This window comes from Cricetulus griseus, chromosome 4, assembly GCF_003668045.3.
Source record: "Cricetulus griseus strain 17A/GY chromosome 4, alternate assembly CriGri-PICRH-1.0, whole genome shotgun sequence".
Classification (NCBI taxonomy): domain Eukaryota; kingdom Metazoa; phylum Chordata; class Mammalia; order Rodentia; family Cricetidae; genus Cricetulus; species Cricetulus griseus.
In genome coordinates, this window is record NC_048597.1 from 76,041,766 (window position 1) to 76,064,417 (window position 22,652).

Here is a 22,652-nt window from a genome sequence, read left to right on the forward strand (position 1 = left end):
CACTCGAGAGGCAGAGGCAGGTGGATCTCTGGGAGTTCGAGGCCAGCCTGGTCTACAAGAGCTAGTTTCAGGATAGCCTCCAAAGCCACAGAGAAACCCTGTCTTGAAAAAACAAACAAACAAACAAAAAAACGAAAACAAAAAACAAAACAAAACAAAAAGCTTCACAGGTACCCTCTGCTAAGCCCCCAGAGGCTGACACTTCCGAGATGGGTAAAAAAGCCCAAGCTCTGACCACGAGTTTTGAAGATTTTGGTCATTTATTTATTGTTTGTTTGTGTATGTGTGCCTATGGGGGTCAGAGGTCAATCCTACTTGTCATTCCTTGGGTGCTGTCTGCTGTCCACCTTGTTTTTATAAGACAGGTTATTTTCTTGGGGGGAGTAGTTTGGTGGTGGCCTGAAACAGCAAGAAAGCTAGGCTGGCCAGCTGGCCAAGGGGCCCCAGGGATCTGCCTGTTACCTCCTCAGTACTGGGATTACAAGCAGGTGCTACCACACTCAGCCTTTTGGAGATGGGTTCCCAGGGATCAAACATAGGCCCTTGTGCTTGCAATGGGCTATGACTCCAAGACCCTCTCCCTCCCTTTTTGAAAGTCTTGTTTGGAATTCCAGTTGGGCCAGAATTTGCAATATAAGCCACATCAGCCTTAGTAGTCCTCCTTGCCCCTGCCTTGAGTGTTGAGGTTAACAAGATGGTGGGTATCTCTTGTTTGTGTTTTTTGTTGCTTTTTTTTTTAAGTTTAAAATTTTTTTAAAGACAAGATCTCATGTATCCCAGGATATCCTTGAACTTCTAAGTTCTGGGATCGCATGCGTGCACCACTATTCAGCCTTATGTGGTGCTGAGGATGTCACCCAGGGCTTCCTGAACGTTAGGCAAATACTCTAAAGAAAAAGTCCTCACATCCAGAATGTGAGGCAAAACCATGGCATAGTAAATGGCATCCTTCCACTGTCACGTTGGACAGCAGCTACACAGTGCTCGGGCTGCTTCCCGGGACAGCTCCTCTTAGACCCCTAGGGCCCGGGAGCCACGGGTCGTAGAAACTACAAACTTGGAAGGGGGCAGGTGCGCGGCCCGCCTGCGTTTTGGCGACTGTGGCTGGCCGCGGAGACTGTCCATTCGGGCTGAGGGCGGAGACTGCGGGAACCAAGCAGCAGCGCCAGGAAAAGGGCGGGGCCATAGGAGCTGTCGGTCGGGAGAGGGGGCGGGGCCTGGCGGCGTTGCTCTGCGGGCGGGACCACGCGAGCGGCCCCCGGGGGCGGGACAGGGTCACGTGTGTACACAGCCCCCGCGGCGTGCGCGCCGTGAGCTCCGCTGCCTCCTGCGAGCCCAGCTGCCCGCCCGCGGCCGGTGCGCGGGCCGCCGCCCAGCGAGCGGTGAGTGGAGGAGCCCCGAGAGCTCCGTCCTGGGCGGGAGGGGACCGCGCTGGGCTGCGCTGGGCGGGCGTCAGGGGCCGGGCGCGCAGTTCCGAAGCTCCGGAGGGTGGCGGGTCTGCTGCCTACGACTGGCTCTCCTGGGACGCTACGGTTACCGCCTTCGTCCCCTCTGGTGGTTAAGAGCATAGAGATAGCGGAACTGGCGCCGTCTGCCCCGGACCAGGCACGGGAGGCAACGCCAGTAACTAGAAACCCCAGATGAAGTGATACAGATCCTGTCTGCAGGCATGCTGACTAGGGCTAACTTAGTACCCGATGTCCAGAACAGCACCTGCCACTTTAGCGAGCCCCATCTGTGATTATGTACTTGAGAGCTGCAATCCTGCTCCTGTCCTGACCCAGCAACCGGACATCTCTGTCCACCCCCACATCCATGCACCTATCAGAGGCATTGATGACCTGGGGACAAGCTAGTTTTAAAGAACTGTAAATTAATATCATTGAAATGATTCTGACCATGTCCCGAGGCCACTCATGATTAGGGGACCAGACACTATCGCTGTGTGCAAAGGACACTATTAATAGGGTACGAAGAACCCTATTAAGGTCCAGATCTCCAATCCAGAACCTCTAGTGTCTTCCAGGGTACAATGTGTCAGAGTCGAGTCAGTGTGGCTGTGACTCCTGAATGGGTTCATGAAGAAAGAGGAGACACATCCACCCAAACCTAAAGTGAGGGTATATGGGGATTTAGGTCCGGATGTGTAGGGTGGACAGATCTACATGGTGGTAGATAAATGTTACCTGTCGAGTTGGGGGGAAGTGCCTATGTGGCTCACAAGCTGGAAGAGGGGCTTGCAGTTCCCTGGGCTTTCTCTCCTCACCCCATGATGTCCTTTAGAATTCTCAAGTGGTACAGCTTCCCTCCTTTAATGACCTAAACACACTGAGACATCAAGGCCATGCCTCTAGAGAGTAAGTGCTCACCACTGAATTTTTTGTTTTCTGTAAACCTGTCCTAGTTACTTCCTCCTGCCTGCAGGCTCTTAGGTTCCCTACAGCCAAAGCTAGGCTTTCACTAACCTACAAGTCTGGCTGGCCAGCACTGGGTCACATCTGTCCCTAGTCTCTCAAAGGCCCAAGACTCCAAATACCCTGAGGCTTCAAAGAGCAGAGGGGACTCCGCTTGCAGAAAGAGGCTGAGTTTTCTGTCTAGTTTGAGATGTTGCTGACAGAGCTCCCATACCCTAAGACAAAGCAGAGGGGCAGAGTGGCATGGAGCTGGCAACCTGTGCACCCTAGTGCCCATCCTGGGGCCCCTTTTTATACATACCAACAGGAGGAGTGGCTAGGAGTTTCCCCATCTGAATTAGGACCAAAGCAAACCCAGCAAGCAACTGTTGTGATCAGGCCAAATGTGACAAGATGAGTAAAAATAACCAGCAGAGCCTTGATAAGATCAGTGGCTTTGAGTACTTCCCTGCAGGTGAAGCCACACCCATATAAAAGCTCCTGAGGTTATCGGATCCCAGTTAGGGTGCATGCCTACCCAGTGACTGAAATGGATAATTCATCTGTTCTGAGTTTGCTCCCTTAAGTTCTCAGGGTGCCTCATTTATTTTTGTTGTTTCTTTCCCCATCTTGTGTCTGAGAAGGCCTCAAACCCTCTGAGTCAAGGAAAGAAGTCCAAGTTACCAAATAAACTGTGAGCAAAAGCTTGGGTTCCTTCTTCCTCCAGGAGAGACAAAGCCCAGGATCCCATGTAAACACCCCGCTTGATCCAAGGCAGGGGTAGTTTGATCTCAGCCTATCTACCCCTACCCAACTTTACTGCAGCTGGCAAGAGGCGGGCTCCTCTGCACAGCAAGACAGGGTGCTCTATTTATGCATCTCAGGCAGGCTGCTTGGCCCATGCTCCTTCCTCTGCATTGTGAACTGTGAAAAGTAAAAGGCTATGAGAATCAAAACCACTCATGTACGTCATTCGGCTTTCTTATCACATGCCAGGAAGGTGCAGGGGTGGCTACAGGAATCAGCCTGCGCAATCCACGTGCGCAGAAAGCCTGCCGCAGCCCCTGCCTTCCTGAGCCGTGAGTTCCTACAGCTGAGTGTTGTTTGCCAAGGCTTCTGATCGTTACTGCAAAGGGAAATAAACATCTAGAAGTCATTTTTGGAGCACTTTGTTTTCAAACATGCTACTAAAGTTGAAGAGTCTCCTGGTGCACAGCAGGTCACTTTATAACAACATAACCCATCAGGCCTACAGCAGCTGAAGGCCCGCTGTGATCATTCATATAGACATGTGAATGTCCAAGGAATTAGGGCATGACCACAGACAGTCCTGCACCAGGGACACCATGTCCTGGTCTGCTGTCCTTTTCTCTACATATCCATCTCCAGACAGGCACTGGGGCACAGTGGAGAAGCCTCCCTATTGGGGAGATGGTATCATCCAGTGCCTGGCAGAAGGTCTTAGAAGAGGCGGGTCAGAGAGGAGTCCCCAGAGGGGTACTCAGAGATATACCAGATGAACAGTCCTTGGGTAGGCCAGGATCTGTACTGAAAAACAGAGGGTCTCTCCCCTCCCCATAGTATTGGGGATGGAATCCAGAACCTCATGCATGGTAGGCAAATGGTTACTGCAGAGTCACCCTCAGCCCCTCTCTGGGGGATTCTAGGCAGACGACCTCCTGCTAAACCACACCTTCCAGCCCTCTTTTTACTTTGAGTTCTAAGTAAACTTTTTACTTTCTAAGTTGCCTGGGCTGGCCTTACAATACTCTGTAGCCCAGACTGACTTTGAACTTGGAATCTTCCTACCCCAGGCCCCCGAGTAGGTAGGATACCAAACTTGTGCCATCACACCTAGTAGATAAATGTTGCCAACCTGAATTGTGGAGCAGTAGGCTACAGAGATGCCCCTAAACAACAGAGGATAGAACTTCCTAACAGGCAAGAAATGAAATATGGAATGTGAATGTGTCTGCTCCAGCCACATAGGAATAGGAAGACCCTCTGGGTCTGGGTCCATCAGAATTGTCAGCTTCTTCTTGGGGCTATTGCCTCTAGGCTACTTCTGGCCACTCACTGTCACAGATCACTGTTTTTCACTCAGTCTGGCCATTTTGTTGCTAGGGAAATTCACTAGTAACAAGCTAACTTAGACCCTGGGGACTCTTTCAAAATAAGGCATACAAAAAAGACAGATGTCTCACCTTAAAATGCTTTCACAGCCAACCTGAGAATGGACTCTTGTCCTTATCAATTGTGACCACAAGCAGGGCCACTGCTGTGCATGTTTATCAGGGAGCACGGTGAGGGGTCCACTGAGGTGCAGAGTTTCAAGAATTTTAAGTTACCAGTGGAACACCTCCACCCTCCCACCCTGCAACTACTTCCCTTTCCAATTCCACATTCCTTGGAAAGCAGTGAATACAAGCCAGTGAAACCAACTATTTACCCTGTAGTTTAATACTAGAGTTAACACCAGGAAGCTCCCTGTGCCATCACCAAGCCCCAAGCCCGAGCAGACTACATTTGCAAAGTCCCTGCCACTTGATGGCCACATGGGGGTAACTCAGGCCTCCAGAGTGAATTCTGGAAGGCCTTCCTTGACATTTGCTCTGGTAGCTACCCTCCCCCCCCCCACACACATGAAGGCTCACATGCAGTGTGTCTCTTGGGCCCACGTGCTTTCCTGCCCATCCTCCCTCCATTTTCCTCTTCCCATGTGTCAGTTGACACAGAGTCTGAGCGAAAGGTCACAGACCAGCTTCTGTTGCTCCGATGACAGCCAGGGAAAAGACGAGAGCTTTGCTCCCAGTCCTTCCTGGGCTTAGCAAGCACCTGGCATCCTTGGTGCCTTGTCTCCCCCATTCCACCACCACCACAGTGACATGTTTGGGAAGAGTTTCCTAATATAAATCTGGGGAAACTGAGGGACAGGATGGCAATGACCTGCTTAGCCCAAGAGGCATAGTCTGTAAGCAGAAGGGCTGGCAAGAAAGCCTCAGCCCCTGTGTCCATCTGTCACAAGAAGAGGGGATGAGTGTCCCAAGAGCTCTATGCACCGGCTCACGGCCTCACTACCCCCATCTTCAGCAGGCCACACCAACATTATGGAGTCTCCATTTTCACACTCCTTCCTGCAATGAAGCATACATCAGGCCAGGGATCTAATCAGTGTCTGTAAGTAAAGATGCTATTTAGGGATTGACATTGTGGCTCGTGCCTATCATCCCAGCATGCAGGAGGCTGAGGCAGAAGGATCATGAGTTTAAGGCAAGCCTGGCCTTCAGAGTGAAACACTGTTTAAACAAACAACAACAAAAACCCAACCCTTTATTTAGGACTAGAACAACTGTGCCTGAGGCACCCTGAGATAGCATGTTAGGGACACTGAAACCCTAGGTTCCCTATAGGGACAGTGCCCACTGTGTACCTATCCCATTCTGTCACTCAGGCCTAGTGGCCACTCCCAACTTAGTCCTTGCCATAGTTAAGGAAAGGAGCACCCACACTGTTGGTTCCCTGATGCTCGGGACCCCAGATCCTCTCATCTGTAGCATGTGAGCCTGCTGTTCACCACAGGTGCTACAAGTTGGGCTGTGCAGTGAGGCAAACATCACAGGGTGGTGTTCCACTCAGACCTCACTGCACCCACTACTGCTGATTGGCAGTAGTGCCACTGAGTGCCCTCCCTGGTTAGGTGCCTTGAGATTGTCCAAGGGTGAGCCAGGCATACTGGATACACTTGAAATCCCAGTACTCAGGCAGCCGAAGCAGGAGGATCACAATTAGAGGCCAGCCTGAGCTACCTCGTGAGACCCTTTTCTTAACAAAACCCAAGACCCCAAAGTTATGTGCTCAGGGCCCAGAGTGAGGTGGGCACTCCTGGCCTGGATAGGCACTTCTTAGGAATCAGTCATCGGAGGGGAGCTGTGTGTTTTTTGTTTGTTTGTTTTTTCTAAAGATACCATCTTGCAGGCCTCCATGGGCTGGGATCCAGAAGAGGGAGACAAGGGGAAACCCCTGGGAGAGTGGGGATGGATGGAATCTTCCCTTGTGATAACTGGGCTGCAGGAAGGCACCTCTGCCTTCCACCCTGGAGGCACTGGACATGATGGACTGTTCAGCAGGAAGCCCACAGCCAAGTCCTCAGAACCTCAAGGGTGGTGTCTGAGGAAAGAGAACCACCGCCTCTGTGCCCACCAGCCTGCTCAGCTCCAAGTACTAATTAGGCCTCACCTCACCCGGATGGAGGCGGCGCTCATTACCCGGCCTTTCTGTCAGACTTGAAGGGTGATGAACAGGTTGGCTGAGGTCATCTCGGAGTCAGCATGGCAGCTTGGGCAGGAAGCAGGAATGCAGAGCCCTGAGTTCCTCCCTGGTGGCTATTCTGAGCTGTCACCCTGGCTAGCGTGAGGGATTGTCTTTGCACCCACTGTCATTCCCTCCAGTCTTCTATTGACACCTTGTTCAGGCCCCAAGGCAAATTTCAGTGCCATCTAGACTTGTCACACACAAGAAGAGAGCCTCCTGCCACCTCTGTCCTGATGCCTGGTCTGGTCCTTGCTCTGATCTCAGCCATCTGTGACATCTGTGTCCTGCTCCTCCTGTTGCTACTTTGTGGGGCAGAGGAGAGAAAGGGAAGCCAGCAGGCTGAGGGGTTGAGCTGAGTAAGGACCATTTCTGCTCCTACACACAGCCAGATGTGTCCTACACTCCCATGAGGCTGACCTCCGTGCTCTCTCCTTCATCTTCTGCTGACTGCACATGCTGGAACCTTAAGAGCCCTCACCTGAGGTTGTGCTACTGTTGCTATGGCTGGACAGCAAGCTCTGGAGATCTTCCTGTCTCTGCCTCCCTAGTGCTAGGGTTACAAACATACACAGTCACTCCCAGCCTTCTATACAGATCCTGGAGATCAGATCAGGTCCTCATGTCTGCCCAGCAAGTGCTTTACCAACTGTTCCACCCACCCCCTTACTCTTTTATGAATGTAATTAAGAAAACAAAAGCAAGTATGAAAGAGGGCAAGTGAATCACTATATCATTAATGAATTCCCTAACGAACTAACTTCAGTCCTCTTGGGTACCCTAAGGCCTATGTGGCCCGAGCTCCTTTGTCTTTTAGCCAAGGTTCCCCATGCTTCTTGGGTGAGGGGATGGCCAGAATGAGGGGCATGCTGACCTACTACATAAGAACTCCTAGCAAAGATGGGAATGAGTTTGGGCCTGGTCTTGGCCCAGTCCTGAGGGTTAATGGGCAGCACCTCCCATGACCTTGTGGAGAGGGAAGGTGAGGGTGTGTGCTGCCACCATATCCTCTGGGGTTCTTCTAGAGGAAGATACATTTGGAGTCAGTGGATTCTGAAGCTAGCAGGCCAGCTTTTTCGGAGGAGGCCAGGCCTTCTGAGATAGGGATGGTAGAAGAAACCAAGATGGGGTCCACTCAGCTGGTGGAAGAACTCAGCAAGGTTGGTTGGGCTATGAGTTTGAGGAGCCTGTGGCTGTCAAGACTAGCAATCTCAGGAGGAATGACAGGACACTGGATAGGAGACAAGATCAGGGGCTGGCCTGGCCTGGCCTGAGAGGTGTGGGAACCAGAGGAAACCTGGGTAGAAATGGCAGGCATTGTGGGGGAAGGTTTTGGGGATGGGAACAGGAAGAAACAAGAATGGAGGGAAGGCATGATAAGGGCAGAGTCTGGTGGGGTCAGGAGAGACAGGAGGAGGGTGGTGCTGGGAGGGATGGCTGAAAGGTGATGGGCCGGTGGGCAGTGCTTTGTGACTAGAGGGAATGTTTTCTCCCTGGTTGCTGAAGAGGGCCTGGCAGCAGTTGGCAGAGCTCCAGAAGTTGGGTGATAAATGAACATTGCACTCTGTCAGGCAGCTTGCACATGGAAATGGGCAGAATGTGACAGACACATTGCTGGGAACACTTCACCCTGTTGGGCTTCCATCTCCACATTGCTGCATGGGGTGGAACCTCCCTGGAACTGGACAAACTCAGACATCACCTGTCAGGTACAGCGTACACGTCTGTGGAGACCACCAGATTTCTTCCCAGCCTTCCCTTCCACTGGTTTGTGAGCCACTTTCTCAGGAAGGAAATTCCCAGATGGCCTGGCTAACTGGAAAGACAGCCTAGCCCAGGTCAGAGGGTTGACACCAAATCATTGTTCACTGGTTACAGGAAGTCAGTCTTCTCCAACAGCAAGGGAACAGGAAGGAAGTGAAGATGCAGGGAGACAGGAACCCTGAGAGGCCTGTGAACATGTCCACACCTCATACCATGGAGGCTAGCTAGCCTCCCCGATCCCCTTCTATGGCTAGGAGGCCCCTGGACTCACTGGGCCACCAGTGTTAGGTGCCCACAGTCTCAACAGGTGGAACTGCGCTGTAGGGTGCCCCAAGGGGAACTGACTGGACTTAAGGTCCCATGGCCAGAGCCCTACAGCCAAGCACAGGGACTGGCTGTGGTTCTGGAGCCTCGCCTGCTGCTCCCAGCTGTCATTAGGCCATACCCAGCTGTTCCTCCCCAAGACGCAGCCTACACCTTAAGGTGGGAGGGAACACTCTCAGGGTGGCCACAGGGACATTCCCAGGGCAGAGAAGATGGGACGTAGGCTCTGGTGACACACTCTGTCAGACCTACGCCCCTAACGTGGATGTCGCAGCCCACATAGCCACTCTACTCTTGGGATCTCCCAGTTTTGCCTGATAGGAGGAGGCCCCTCCTGTGAGCAACACTGTAGCAAGTAGCAAAGAATACCACTTTCAGAAGACAAATGAAAGCAAGCATGACTCTGGCTTTTTTTTTTTTTTTTTTTCCTCATCTGAAATGAACAGCAGTTACCCCTAGCTTCTGGAAGAAGCTTATCAGCTGTTCGGCACCCGCAAACTGGCAAGAAACACTCCCCTCTGCAATACATCCAGGCTGTATAAATAGTGCTGTGCTGCTCTCAGACTTAGGGGCCGGGCCATGGCAGGTAGCATGTGAACAGAGTGAATTCTACTGTTCCACATGATGCTTTCCCTGGAACCCAGATGCTCACCCAGCACAGGCTCTGAGCCCTACCTCCTGCTCCACTTCTCACTGCAGGCCATTAACAGTCTGGGCAGCTGCTGTGCCCACCAGGCTGCATGGGGGTACAGCGGGGCAAGTAGCCCTGCCAGGAACAGCACTCTGTAGCCAAGGAGTAGCTCCTGCCTGTCTGTTCTTGTGGCCTCCAACAGGTCACATGCACACACATCTGGAAATGCACGTGTGGGAGGCTTCCGACCCCCTACCCCAGCTCTAATGTTTTCAATTCTAAGCCTGCCCTGTGCCACTGCTGTGCCTTCAAAGAGCCTTGTGTGTCCCCGGGCCTGCAGTGAAAGCAGCCAGCATCTCTATGGCAGAGGCTCAGCGAGGTCCAACTATTTTGTCCTTAGTTCTACAGACAAACGTCTGTTCAGTTCATTTCCTCAAGGGAAAAGGGAACGCAGGACTGAACTAAACTGCTCTGGGTCTTAGGACTTGAGCTGCCTGTACCCAACCTGCAGGCCTTACTCAGGGGCTGGATGCTCTGTGGGACAGACGAAGAGGCCCCAAGCACAGAGCAGAGGATGTGAGCACACTTGATCTGGAGGGCGGACTGTCCAAGTGCCGCCTCCCCTCTCGAAACCAGCTGTAAACACAGATAGGGAGGGGCCTCCATGCCTGCCAAGGGAGGCAGCGACTTTGTGAGTAATTGACTCAAGGAAAACAAGTGCAGCAGGAGTGCGTGCGGGGCTCACGCGCATCGCTGGCTGAGTGGCTGGGATTCCCGAGACACAGGCCCTGGCACTGCCATGCTGCCTGCTGCTGGCCTCTGGAGCCCACAGTACAAAGGAAGGAGGGACTTGTGATAAAGGTAGGAGCCTGATGGCTGTCACTCACTGCTGCTGGCTGAGTGGGGCTGAAGATAAGGAGGCCAGGGAGGGCAACCCCATGGGAGAACTGATGACCTGCCACCAGTGAGAGTCTCACAGACATGGAGGGACAGAACAGAACCTGAGTTCTGGGACAGGTCTACTTACTGCAAGAGTGCTGTAGATGCAGGATCTGAGTGAACTGGAGGGCACAGTCCCTGTCATCAGTGTTAGGGAAACCGCTCTCATCAGGGGACCTCTCATAGCCTCTGTCCCATGCTGAAGGAGGGTTGAAAGGGGACTAGGTGGAAAACATTCATAAAACCTGGGACCATAATGCTACATAAGACCAGATCATCAGGAACATGGCTATGTGCTGGTGACCAGGAGAGGAAAAGAACTGTTGGCCTGAGGACTATGGAGCTGTGGTCTGGTGGATGAGGTTCCAATAATGTGTGCTCTTGTTCAGCCACACATGGCCACCAAAGCCAGGCAGCCTGGGAGACCCAGTGTACCTGGAGACTGGGCCTGCTGTGCTGAGTGTTCAGGGGAGGCACCAAGGAACAGAAGGAATAGCAAAGCAGACCCTGAAAAAGTGACCAGAAATAACAGAGACACCGCAAAGAGGCACCTTCAAGAGGGGGCCTGGAGGGTAGTGCTGGTGTTACCTCCCCCCGTCCCCCTGCCCCATGGTCAGTTTCTAGCTCCCTACCCCCAAGAAGAGGCAGGCAGGGGTCACCAAGTGAAACCCATGTCTGGTGAAGATGCAGCAAGCATTTGTCCTTGAAGGAGGGCAGGGTCACTTAGCACTTGTCAGGGCCCTACTCCATGGCCTTGCTTTTTGTCCATCTACTGTCCTAGCTGTTGGGAGCACAAGCTAGGACTGCAGTCCTTACTTGGTGGCTTCCCATGTGCATCTGAATGAGCGTTCAGCATCACCCTGAGTTGAACCCTGCATGCCTGACCTGGGGAGGAGGAGGGCACAAGCTGATGTCCAGAAATGCACAGTGCCAACTGGCATCAGAATGATGGCTGCCACTGGAACAGATTATAGTGTGGGCTTCTCCGTTTTCCTCCTGAAGCCTCCTGTCCCACCCAGCCCTTGCTGCCAGCCTGTGCATCTGTAGTGTCCCTCATGGTGGCAGGAGGACCCTCTACTCACTGTGGTGACATTAAACACTCCTATAGGCTATGGGGAGCAAGTGGGTATTAGCCCTTGGGTTATACAGCTTCCTCCCAGTGGGGACCCAAGGCAGGTGGGATCAATGCCAACACCAGCAGCCTGGCTTTGGCCCCGCCACTCTGGGAAACGGGAATGTTGGCTTCCAGTGTGTCTGCTCAGATGTGCTCTCTGTTGTGATTGTGTGGCAGGTCTGGTTGGGCCGAGGGGCAGTCTGAATGTAAAGTTTCCCCCTAAAGAACTGGGTGTCCCTGAAGAACAAGTGAAGAGGAATACCCCCCCTTAGGTCCACTTGCCAAACTCTTGTTCAGTTACAGCAAGATTAACTGGACAGACTGCAACATAGGCTCAGTGCTGTGCTGCCCCATAGGTCAGTGACCCTGGGGGAGGAAAAGGAATGCCTGGGCTCACCCAGGCCTCCCACGTCTCCCAGCATTGGTGGATTTGGGTGCCCACAAACCCAGCAAGCTTCAAGAGTAACTACAAAGGGCCAGCCCGTCTGAGGGAAATTATGTGGGCACAATGGAGCGTCCATGCTCAGCCCTCAGGCTTCATCAGCCTCAGAGGCGCCTGGGCCTCCTGTGGCTACATACCTCCAGGGTAGTGGCTCTTCCCGGCCCTGCTCATAGGGTACAGTGTGGGGGCTACAGGTGTCCAACCTTCATATCTCACATTTGCTCACGTGTGTGCTTGTGCTGGGGCACAGCCAGCTACAGTGTGCCATACATGCATCCTGCAGCCCATCGCCCCCCCCCCGGGCACCAGGCAGACATGTGGCCTGCATGACAGGCTATGCTTATGTCTTCTACACAAGAGAGAGTGGATGAGAATTGCCATCAAGTGGGGATGGTGGCTGGGGCAGGCCAGCACTGCTAAGTGGTTTGAGGTTATGTGGACTCTGTCCCCCAAAGAGCCCCAACCAGTGCCAAAGGCAGCAGTGTCTCTGATGGTGGTGAGGAGCCCAAGGCATAGCACGTGCGGTCGTGGCACAGATGGGCACGTATAACATACTCCAGAAGGTTTCTGCTGAAGAAGCTGGTGGGTCACCTGGGACTTTGATTTCCTTCAGAAACTGAGTCCAGGAGTCTCACCATGGCTATGGATGTCCCTCAAGTTTCAGAAGCCTGGCTCCGGCAGTCTGGCCTGGAGCCTCCTGCTTGCAGACACACACATGAGCTTGCAGGCATGCACACACACAACCACACACACCCACATAGACAGGAGTGTGCTTCCTGAAGCCTGGTGACTAACTCTGTCCCTTCTCTCTCAGCAGAGCTGCGAAGCTGGGGTGAGCTGCCATGTGGAGCTGTGGCCCACTCAACAGCACAGCGTGGGGTGAGGAGCCGCTATGCCGCAACCTGCGCCTGGGGCTGTGGGTCCTCTCGCTGCTCTACCTGGGGGCAGGTGTCCCTGTGGGCTTAGGCTACAATGCCCTGTTGGTGCTGGCCAACCTGACCAGTAAGAACAGCATGACCATGCCAGATGTGTACTTCGTGAACATGGCTGTGGCGGGGTTGGTGCTCACGGCACTGGCACCTGCATACCTGCTGGGTCCTGCCCACTCCAGGTGGGCCCTGTGGAGCCTCAGCAGTGAGGCCCATGTGACACTGCTCATCTTATTCAATGTGGCTTCCCTGGTGACCATGTACTCCACTGCACTGCTGAGCCTCGATTACTATATCGAGCGTGCCCTGCCACGCACCTATATGGCCAGTGTGTATAACACCCGGCATGTGTGCGGCTTCGTCTGGGGAGGAGCGGTGCTCACCAGTTTCTCCTCCCTGCTCTTCTACATCTGCAGCCATGTGTCTTCTCGCATCGCTGAGTGTGCCCGGATGCAGAACACAGAGGCTGCTGACGCTATCCTCGTGCTCATCGGCTATGTGGTGCCAGGTCTGGCTGTGTTGTATGCGCTGGTGCTCATCTCAAGGATTGGGAAGGAAGACACGCCCCTGGACCAGGACACTAGCAGGCTGGACCCCTCAGTGCATAGGCTGCTGGTGGCCACTGTGTGCACACAGTTTGGGCTCTGGACACCTTACTACCTGAGCCTGGGGCACACAGTGCTGGCCTCACGGGGGAGGACCGGAGAGGGGCATTATCTGGGCATCCTACAGGTTGCTAAGGACTTGGCCAAGTTCTTGGCCTTCTCAAGCAGCTCCGTGACACCACTGCTCTACCGTTACATCAATAAAGCCTTCCCCGGCAAGCTCCGACGGCTGGTGAAGAAACTGCACTGTGGGCACCGGCACTGCTCCCCTGACCCTGCAGGGATACAGCAGGTGATGGCACAGGCGTAGCTAATCCTTCCCTGGTCTTAAGTCCCAGGAGAGGACCTGACCATGAGGAACACTAAAATTCAACTGGACGCATAGCACTTTGTTCCCCAAGCACATGGCGCTTCCATCTCCAGGAGACATGCTGAATCCAGAATAGCACAGGGGGGCATTTCTCTTGACATCTTCTGTCTTTTCCCCTAAAAGGCCAATCTTGGTCTGCAGCTGCATTGCAGAAAGCAGTGGTGCCTTGTGCGAACAGGCTGCTTCTAACTAACCTCCCCACCTACCCCTCAAGGTGTGAGCCTTTCTCCCAGGGACACCATCAAGGTTCATGTCCTCAAACGCAGGCTGACCTTTGGACTCCCTGGTATTTGGGCTTTCTAAATGAAGTGATGAAATCTAAAGCCAGTATTTATACTTCGTATTGACACAATACTTGATTCTCCTCTCTCTCTCTCTCTTTTTTATAAATAAAACCAAGTGTTAGAAAAATGCCTAATATTAAGATGAAAACAGTACAAGGGAACATGGCTGTCACTGATACCAATGTTACAGCTTGAGGACAGGACAGTGTGCCTGTCAGGCCTGAACTGTTGACAATGATAGCTGTGGAGCACTGCACCTCTCCCCAGCCACACACACCTGGCTACCTTTCTAACTGCTGAGAAACGATTTTGGTATTGGCCTGTCTTCTTTCCAGTGCTGCAACATGTGCACATCAATAAATGGAAGAAAGTCTCTCAGTGCAGAACCTGAAGACCTCTCCAGGGGAGAGATCTGGACATGGTAGTGTTAGCCAGGCATGGAAGGGAGAGGCAGGATGGTATGAGGCCAGGTAGGTACCCCAAGATGACCAGGGACTGGCATCTGCGGTAAAGGCCCTGCCTGGCTGGTTTCACACAGCTGTGGGGTGGTACAGGATGAGGCTTGCCTTCTACAGGTGTCTGGGTCCAGACCTCACCCACGTGCCTCTGGGGCCTTGTATTTGGTAATTAACTACTCTAACATGTGGGCATGAAAAGAATTCTTCCCGCCCCCATTCCATCACTGTCACCACCCCATTCTCTAGGGTTACATTGCAAACCCACAACTCCCCGTTCCCCAGTTCTAAAGCTCCCCTCACATGATCATCTAACCTGTCTCTGCAGAAGGTCAGTGTGATCCATACTCAGTGGTCTTCCTCCACAGCCCTAAGGCTGTCCTGGCTGCTTGGGAACTTCAGCTAGGAGTAACTTTAGTTTTTATCTACGCTATGCAAACTACATCTCCTGGGATGGTGACTGCCTGAGTTAATCTGCCTTAAAGAGGATCGGGGAGGGAGGTGCATGAGGTCCTCAACCCTGGCTGTGACCCACTGGGCATGCTCGTTGGGGCACAGTTCCTCATGAATAAACCACAAGGCTGGATTAGACAACAGCCTTCAGGATTGCTTCTGGCTGTAGAGTTTTGTTTTAAGGCTTTTAAAATAGCAAGCCTAACTTGCTCTATCCTTGCTTCCAGATGCACAGCCGGATGGAGGCTCTGAGGCTCTAGTGGCTGCCAGGCTTTTCCATCCCAACAGCCACATTGACCACCTTAATGCTTGCTGAGGAAACAGGAACCCTCACCATGAAGGTTCTAGCTGGGCCTAGCCTGCAGACCAATGTAATTCTCCTATGGGTGAGAGCAAGCAAAGCGGCCAAGGTCAGGGCAAGCAAAGGGCAGCCTAAGCTTTGTAGGTCATAGGGGAAACAGGATCCAGCTGGGCGGGGCTGTTTGTGATGTTCCTGTCCCAGTTTAAAGCAGTCATTGCCCTTGTTGACCCTTTTACACCTTTTGCTCCAGGCAGAGGTCCTGGGAGGGGCAGACCCCAGGTCCTGGAATCTTTCACCCCAATCATCTCAAGCATGGTGGGGAGAGGCCCAGATGTTCCTTAGTTACACTTTCTCAGTGGCCAAGTTCTAGGGAACCCTTGAGGGACTGGAAGCCAGGACCCTGTGACTGGCATTAACTATATAGCTGCTTGTTCTGCAGGTTTAGCCCAGTAGATACCCAGCTGTCTGCCTGGGTCTTACTGGGGGAGCCACACATGGCCAGAGGAGTGGCCATCTGCAGAGTAGACCCTTTCCCTGTAGTGACCCCCTGGAGTGATACACCCTCCCACCCAGGACTCTATTCCTACCACCTGCCTCCCCTTGCCCCGGTCTTCCACTACAACTGCCCAAGCACTGCACAGTCACTGGTGCTGACATCTGCTGTCTGTAATTCTGTGCTAAGTTCATCCTGGGAGTTCCCAAGTCTTTTGCCATGCACCTCCCAAAGTAGGAAAAGCCTTAACCACATAGGAGAAGAGGTTACTGCAACAATGTGTGCGAGTGTGTGCTCAAGGGTATGATGCTTTCTTGCATGACTTTAAGATGCCAGGCAGGACACACAGTTCTCCAAGGATTGTTAATTTGGTTGTCAACACTTCTTGATGGTTATAATTTACAATGAATGCTCTTATTTTCATTAACTCACAAGAGAGCCTGCCGTGTCATTACTTAGGGTTCCAGAAAGTGACCTTTTTCTTGGGTTTCCTTCACAATGTTACATGACACGACAGAGGAAACTGGAGCCAATGCTCTTTGGGGCAAATATACCCAGGAACCAAAAAAACGCCTGTTCTGTTAGAGAAAGCAAAGGCTGGACCAGGGAGAAGTTATGGCATTAAACTGCGTGTCTGGCTGGTTCTTGGGAAGAGGGGGGCTTTCTCATTCCTGACCTAGAGATCCACCCACGTGGCTGAATCCATTTGCCAAAATTCTGTGAATGTGAAAAAAGAAACTACTGATGAGATTCACACATCTGAATACCATTAAATTATTTAACATGAGACACCCTGTTTCCGTGTGTGTGTGTGTGTGTGTGTGTGTGTGTGTGTGTGTGTGTTTAAAGGGGGACAGGGGACGGACTGAACACTAGAGCTTTGCACCAGCTAGGTAAGCAACTGCTACTGAGCCACAGTCAGACCCAACATCTGTATTCCTAAAACGCACATTTCTAGGGGTATGTGATGTGTATCAGGAACCAGAAAGCAATAGTCCCTTAGCACTGGTTATTTCTGGTCTGGAGCTGTAGCTCAGCGTCAGAGTGCTTCCCTAGCATTCACAAAGCCCTGGGTTTGGTCTCTAGCACCTGCGTGACCCTAGTGTGGAGATGCACACTTATAATCACATCATTTGGAAGGCCAAAGGACTTCAAGGTCATCCTTGGCTACAGAATGAGTTTGACCCAGCTATAGGAAAAACCATGTCTCAAGATAAAGAAAGTTGCTTCAGGGCAGGAGAGATGGTTCAGTGGGTGTAAGAACACTGGTTGTAAGCCAACTGTGATACCTCACGCCTTGAATCTCAGCACTTGGGAGGCAGAGGCAGGTGGATCTCTTAGTTTGAAGTTAGCCTGTTTTATGGAGTGAGTTCCAGGACAGCCATGGCTACACAGAGAAATCTTGTCTAGGAAAAAACACTAGCTCCTCTTCCTAAGGACCTGGGTTCAGTCCCCTGTACTAACAAGGTGGCTCACAACCACCTATATCTCCAGTTCCAGGAGAGCTAATACCTTCTTCTGGTCTCCATTGGCACACATATACACAAAAGTAAATAACACAAATCTTTCTTTAAAAGGTCGTTTCCACTCATGCTAGAAATCTCAACATTTTTAGTTTACTCTGTAGTTTGTCTACAGCATTACATTAAGCTGATAAACCGACAGTTGCTCAGATGTCACATGCCCTGTGGTTGCCACAGATCAGCAAGCCTTATGGGTGACGGAGGGAACTTGAACCTGTCACTCAGCCAGCCACAGATTAGCAAGGGAAAAGCTACACCCTGCACAGTCCTACTTCTTCCCAAAATGTCACCATCTTTAGGGACAGAATGAGGGTATCCTCATGGCTTAGCAGCTCCCTGAGGCTCCTTGCACATGTGGGAGAGTCTGTCCCAGCAGCAGCTAGCCCTCCTTTGCACACAGTACTAGGTAATAAGTGAACAAGTGACAACCTAGGAATGACGCTTACGAAGCAGACCAGGCACTATCAGTGAAGCGCGCACAGCCTGAGCGTGCGGTGAGCTTGCCTGTTTTTGCTGAATGCACGTGTGAATGTGTATGCACCGGGGCTGTGCTTTTCCCAGTAATCTTACGCTGCAGTCGGCTTCAGCAAAACCAAGAGCTGAGGTCAGGGGAGTCCATATCCGTGGATCTAACTTAACTTGAGGCAAGGTCACTCTCTTTGGAGGATCTTCGTGTCTGGGCAAGGACTGGACTCCTCTAAGAGCAAGTCTCCAGCCTCCTAAACTCTTAGATGTATGATTCAGGGACCCTGAGAGATACCCCACTGTGTCCCTCAGGTGATGGGAAAGATTCTTGAATGCCCTCACCAAGTGAGACATCCCCGTGGCTACAAGCCCAGGGGAAGCAGCTTCCAATGCTACGTAGCATGCCCCACACTCTGCAGTAGGGGCAGGACCATGAGAGCACAGGGAACTTCCTAAGGCGGGGATCCAACAGCAGCAGAGGTTACATTATGTCATCACATGTACTTCAGACCTCAAGAGGGAATGAGTGGTAGCTACACTCCCAGATCTAGTCACTGGTTCCTTCTGGGGCACACATTACACTCCTAGGGCTCTTTTCAGATTCTAAGCTGAGCACAATCAGAGCCAAGTCTTGGGGCTTCCTTTCAAATGAGAGCTGGATGAGCCAGGCTCTTGCCACTCAGCTCCCCTAGCCACCCCGCAGTAACAGAGCCAGGGTGCTCCTGGCTGATATGTCAGGCCACGGTTCGGGAAAAGGGAAGGACTTAAAACCTACCGCTGCTGGAAAGTTACACTCACCATGTGTTCTGACCACCCTACTTCCCACTTGCAGTTCTCCCTCCATTTGTGAGCGTGAGTGTATGTGTGTGTGTGTGAGAGAGAGAGAGTGAGCATGTGCAATATGCATGTGTGTGCATACACAACTGTTCGATTATGGGTGCATGTCTGAAGAGGGGTGATCATGCATGTGGAGGTCTGAGGTTGAGGTTGGTAATATCCTTGATTACTCTTCCACCTTATTTATGGAGGCAGGATCTATCTTTTAATCAAGCCCAGAGCTCACTGATATGGCTAGCCTCGCCAGCCAGATTGCTTTGACGATCCGCCTCTGTCTTCGGGGGCTGGGATTATGGGTGGGCCACCATGCCCACCTGGAACTTACATGGGTTCTGGGGATCCAAACACCCAACAGCCTGCCTCCCTGACCCAGGAAAGGAGACAATATCTCTGGGGCCCCAAAGAACTTTCTAGAATGATGGGAACAGTCTCTCAATGGGAGACTGGATTTGTGGCTACTTGCACCTGTCAGAAGCCATCAGCCAGGAATTCAGAGATCTATCAACTGGGTCATGGATGGACTGACCCTCAGTGTCTCCTGAGGCGGGGACAAGGATGGCCTGCCCCATGCCATCACCATCATGGATGACATGAACCTGGGAGATGCATACCGAATGCTGTGAGATGAAAAGTGCTTTTGCTTTCAAGCTATGATTAGAACAGCCTGTCTTAGACTTCGCTGGGTTCATGGTTCCTGTCTGAGACAGGCTTGTTTCCAGAGCTCCACCCAGTGGCCGTCGATGGACTTGCCGTTGGTGGACATCAAGCCTCTGGCTGCACAAGCCAGCAGCAGGAGGCCAGGTAAACTGTTATCAGCTTGCCAAGCCCAAGGCTCTCCCACAATGGCTTTTACCGCAAACAGATAGTGCAGACACCAGCTAAATATCCCCAAGCAATCCCATTGATGTTCACTACCTACACTACAGGATGGAATTACACGAAGAAATGCTGATTTCTAGAGTTTCTCTGCATGAAATTGGGCTCCGACACAACACTTATCCCATGATCCTTAGCAAATGTGGGTTTGGGGATGAGTTGGTCTTTGCCACACCATGGCTAAACTGATGAACATGGGTCTGGGACATAGCATGGCTCCCAGAGGGATGGGGGTTTGTGTCACTTGCCGTTCCTTCCTTCTGCTGTGGAGGGTGCTTGCAGCCAGGGCTGCTCTCTGGCAGCCTTCAAGCTACAATCTCCTGAAGCCCTGAAGGCAGGCCTTTGGAATTCTAGCCAGCAGGGGCGAAGACCCCACATATTCCAGTTAGGTAAGGTATGGCTGTTCTGTAGGTGGCACTGTTAACTACCACGTGGGGCTTCCAGGTCACACACACCTGCTGTGGCAGACCCTGCAGTGGATAGAGAGAACATGGACAAGGTACCACTATCCAGGCTCCAGTGGCTTCTTAGCAGGAGTCTTGTCTTTTGAAACTGGCAGTCTGTCAGGCGTCCCTAGATCCCCATTCACAGTGCCTTCAGGGAAGCCTTAGGGTGCTGGCCTTGCTAAGTGAACCGAGATTATTTAGCTATGGGCTTCCAAGTCCTGTGTATAAGATGCAGGCAACAGGGAGGATAGGGATCTCTTCAGGTCTTGTGGATCCCTGATGCCCTCTTGGTCGGCCACATATAGGTTCAGGTCTGAAACTCCTGTAGACAATAGATAGGACACAGGCTCTCTGCGGCCACAGGAAACTGCCCTGACTAGTACAAAACCAATGTGATGGTTTATATCAACTGGATAGGACCTAGAATCACCTATGGGACAAACTTCACATGTTGGTCAAAGATTTTTCTTGAAGCAGGACCCTCCCTAGATGCTTGCAGTTCCATTCCACAGGCTGGCATTCCAGACAATAAAAAGGAGAAAGCAAACAAAGTATCAATATCCACCTCCCTCTGCTTCTTGACCACAGACACAATGTATCAATATCCACCCCCTCTGCTTCCTCCTGACCATAGAGACAATGTATCAATATCCACCCCCCTCTGTTTCCTGATCACAGACACAATGTGACCAGCAGCTTCTGCTATATGTCTTTGCCTTTCCCACCATGATGGACAGTATCTTCTCAAACCTGGAGCCCCACATCAACCCTCCCTGGCTTAAGCTGCTTCCTGTCAGGTGTTAGGAGACCACAATGAGAAAGAAGATGATACAATCAACACAGCACAGAAGGGGCCGGGCTGCAGCCACAAATGCACACAAACATGCGGCCCCCAGGCAGCTCTCTCTGCATGGCAAGCTGGGGGTGGTGGGAAATAGCCACAAGCGCAGACTCAAGTCAGGACTATGCTTGCCAAGGGCTCAGCACACTTGGCCACACAGCATGGATTCACTCTAAGATTCCTTGTATCTGACTCAGGCTACATGTTGGGTGCAGCCAAGTGTTAGAGCCTCAGCCCACAATTAGGGAAGTGGATAGCAGAAAAATGATGCAGTAACCCCAGGTCCTTTATTTAAGGAGGCAATGGCGAAAGGCGGCGTCCTAGTTAGGGTTACTATTGTGATGAAATGCTATAACCAAAAGCAAGCTAGGAAGGAAATTTGGTTTACATGTATTCCCCATCATACTTCATCACTGAAATTAGTCAAGAAAGGAGCAGGAGCTGATGCAGAAGCCATGGAGAAAAGTTGCTTACTGGCTTGTTCTCCATGACTTACTCCGTCTGCTTTGTTACAGAACTCAAGACCACCATACACACAAAGGTCTGGCCCCTCCCCTTCAATCACTAATTAAAGTAATGCCCTACATGCTTGCTTACAGTCCAATCTTATGGAGGCATTTTCTAAATTGGGGTTCCGTTCTTTCAGATAACTCTAGCCTGCGTCAAAATGACATAAAATTAGCCAGCACAGTGCCGGATGGTGGTGGTGGTGCATGCCTTTAATCCCAGCACTTGGGAGGCAGAGGCAGGTGGACTCTGAATTTTAGGCATGCTCTATCTCTCAGAGAAACCCTGCCTTAAAAAAGAAAAACAAACAAACAAAAAACCCCAAATTCAAAACCAAATAAACAGCAACAACAAAATTACTGAGAACGTGGCTCAGTTGGTAGAGGGCCTGCCTAGCATGCACAAAGCCAGGAGTTCCAACCTCAGCATGGTACACACCTGTAATGCCAGAACTTGGGAGTAGAGGCAGGAATTGAATGTTAGTTATACAGCCAGATGCCAGACTCAAATCTGTCTCAAAATTCCTAGGAAGGGCCTGCAGCTGTCACTACAGAGCCAGCTAGGTGATCACTTGGTATTATATTGGGGACACAACACAATGTCGCCCAGGACAGACCCCAGGCCCAGCCTGCACAGACTCACTGACTGCACCAGGTGAAGACTAGCTCCAGGCAGACAAGACACAGAATAGCTGGTACCCATTAAGTGTGGGTGCTTGGAACAAACAGCCTGTTGAGCAGTGTGTCCCTGTCACTATAGGTGAGGAAAGATGCCAGACAGAGAACTAAGACATCATAGCCAGGGAAGAGATGGAAGCAGAGGTCAGGGGAGCCAAGCCCAGCACAGTGAGGATTCATGGTCCACAACAGAGAAGCACCACCAGATACAGAGCCTGTGCCACCCAGCATGAGCCATGAGGCTGGATCCACACTGGGCTTTCAATCCTTGGTTCCAATTCCAGAGCTGGCACCCTTCTCCTGTTTTTCTGTAGTCCTCACCATAGAACAGGTGTTACATAGGTCACTCTAAACCTGTTCCTCCTGACCCCTGGGCTGCCACATGGGAAGACCAAAGTCACAAGAGTCACTGGCCCTCACCTTAGCCATCATGGAACAGTATGGCCAGATGACCCTCCAGCCTCTGGGACGCATACTGGGTTCCTTCCACAGCCCCCAGATGCCAATACCTGGTAACCATCAAGTTTCCAAACTGCAGAGTCACAGAGTAAATACGGCACTAGAGAAGGGTAAAACGGTGTGTGTGTGTGTGTGTGTGTGTGTGTGTGTGTGTGTGTGTGTGTGTGTGTCTTTGAGCTGCTACCTAAGAGACATGTGTTTGCTGTGTCACTCTAC

At 51.9% G+C, this 22,652-nt stretch overlaps 2 protein-coding genes across 5 annotated transcripts in view; one reads left to right on the plus strand and one right to left on the minus strand.

Annotated features, from left to right (window-relative positions):
- The window catches only part of CUNH7orf50 (chromosome unknown C7orf50 homolog), a 106,023-nt gene that overhangs the window by 22,992 nt on the left and 60,379 nt on the right, over positions 1–22,652 (minus strand). The window lies entirely within an intron of this gene.
- Positions 1,273–16,594, plus strand: Gpr146 (G protein-coupled receptor 146). 2 transcript variants are annotated; one of them, XM_027413473.2, is made up of 2 exons: positions 1,273–1,382; positions 12,733–16,594. In XM_027413473.2, exon 2 carries the CDS (start codon positions 12,758–12,760, stop codon positions 13,757–13,759), a length of 1,002 nt encoding a protein of 333 aa, XP_027269274.1. In that variant the 5' UTR covers positions 1,273–1,382; positions 12,733–12,757; the 3' UTR covers positions 13,760–16,594. The 2 variants fall into 2 exon arrangements, with proteins under 2 accessions (XP_027269274.1, XP_027269276.1); XM_027413475.2 differs by having other exon boundaries at positions 1,313–1,382; positions 12,730–16,594.

What these genes read in the sequence shown, in the direction of transcription:
- Gpr146 (XM_027413473.2), top strand. Translation starts at nt 12,758, where the DNA reads ATGTGGAGCTGTGGCCCACTCAACAGCACAGCGTGGGGTGAGGAGCCG.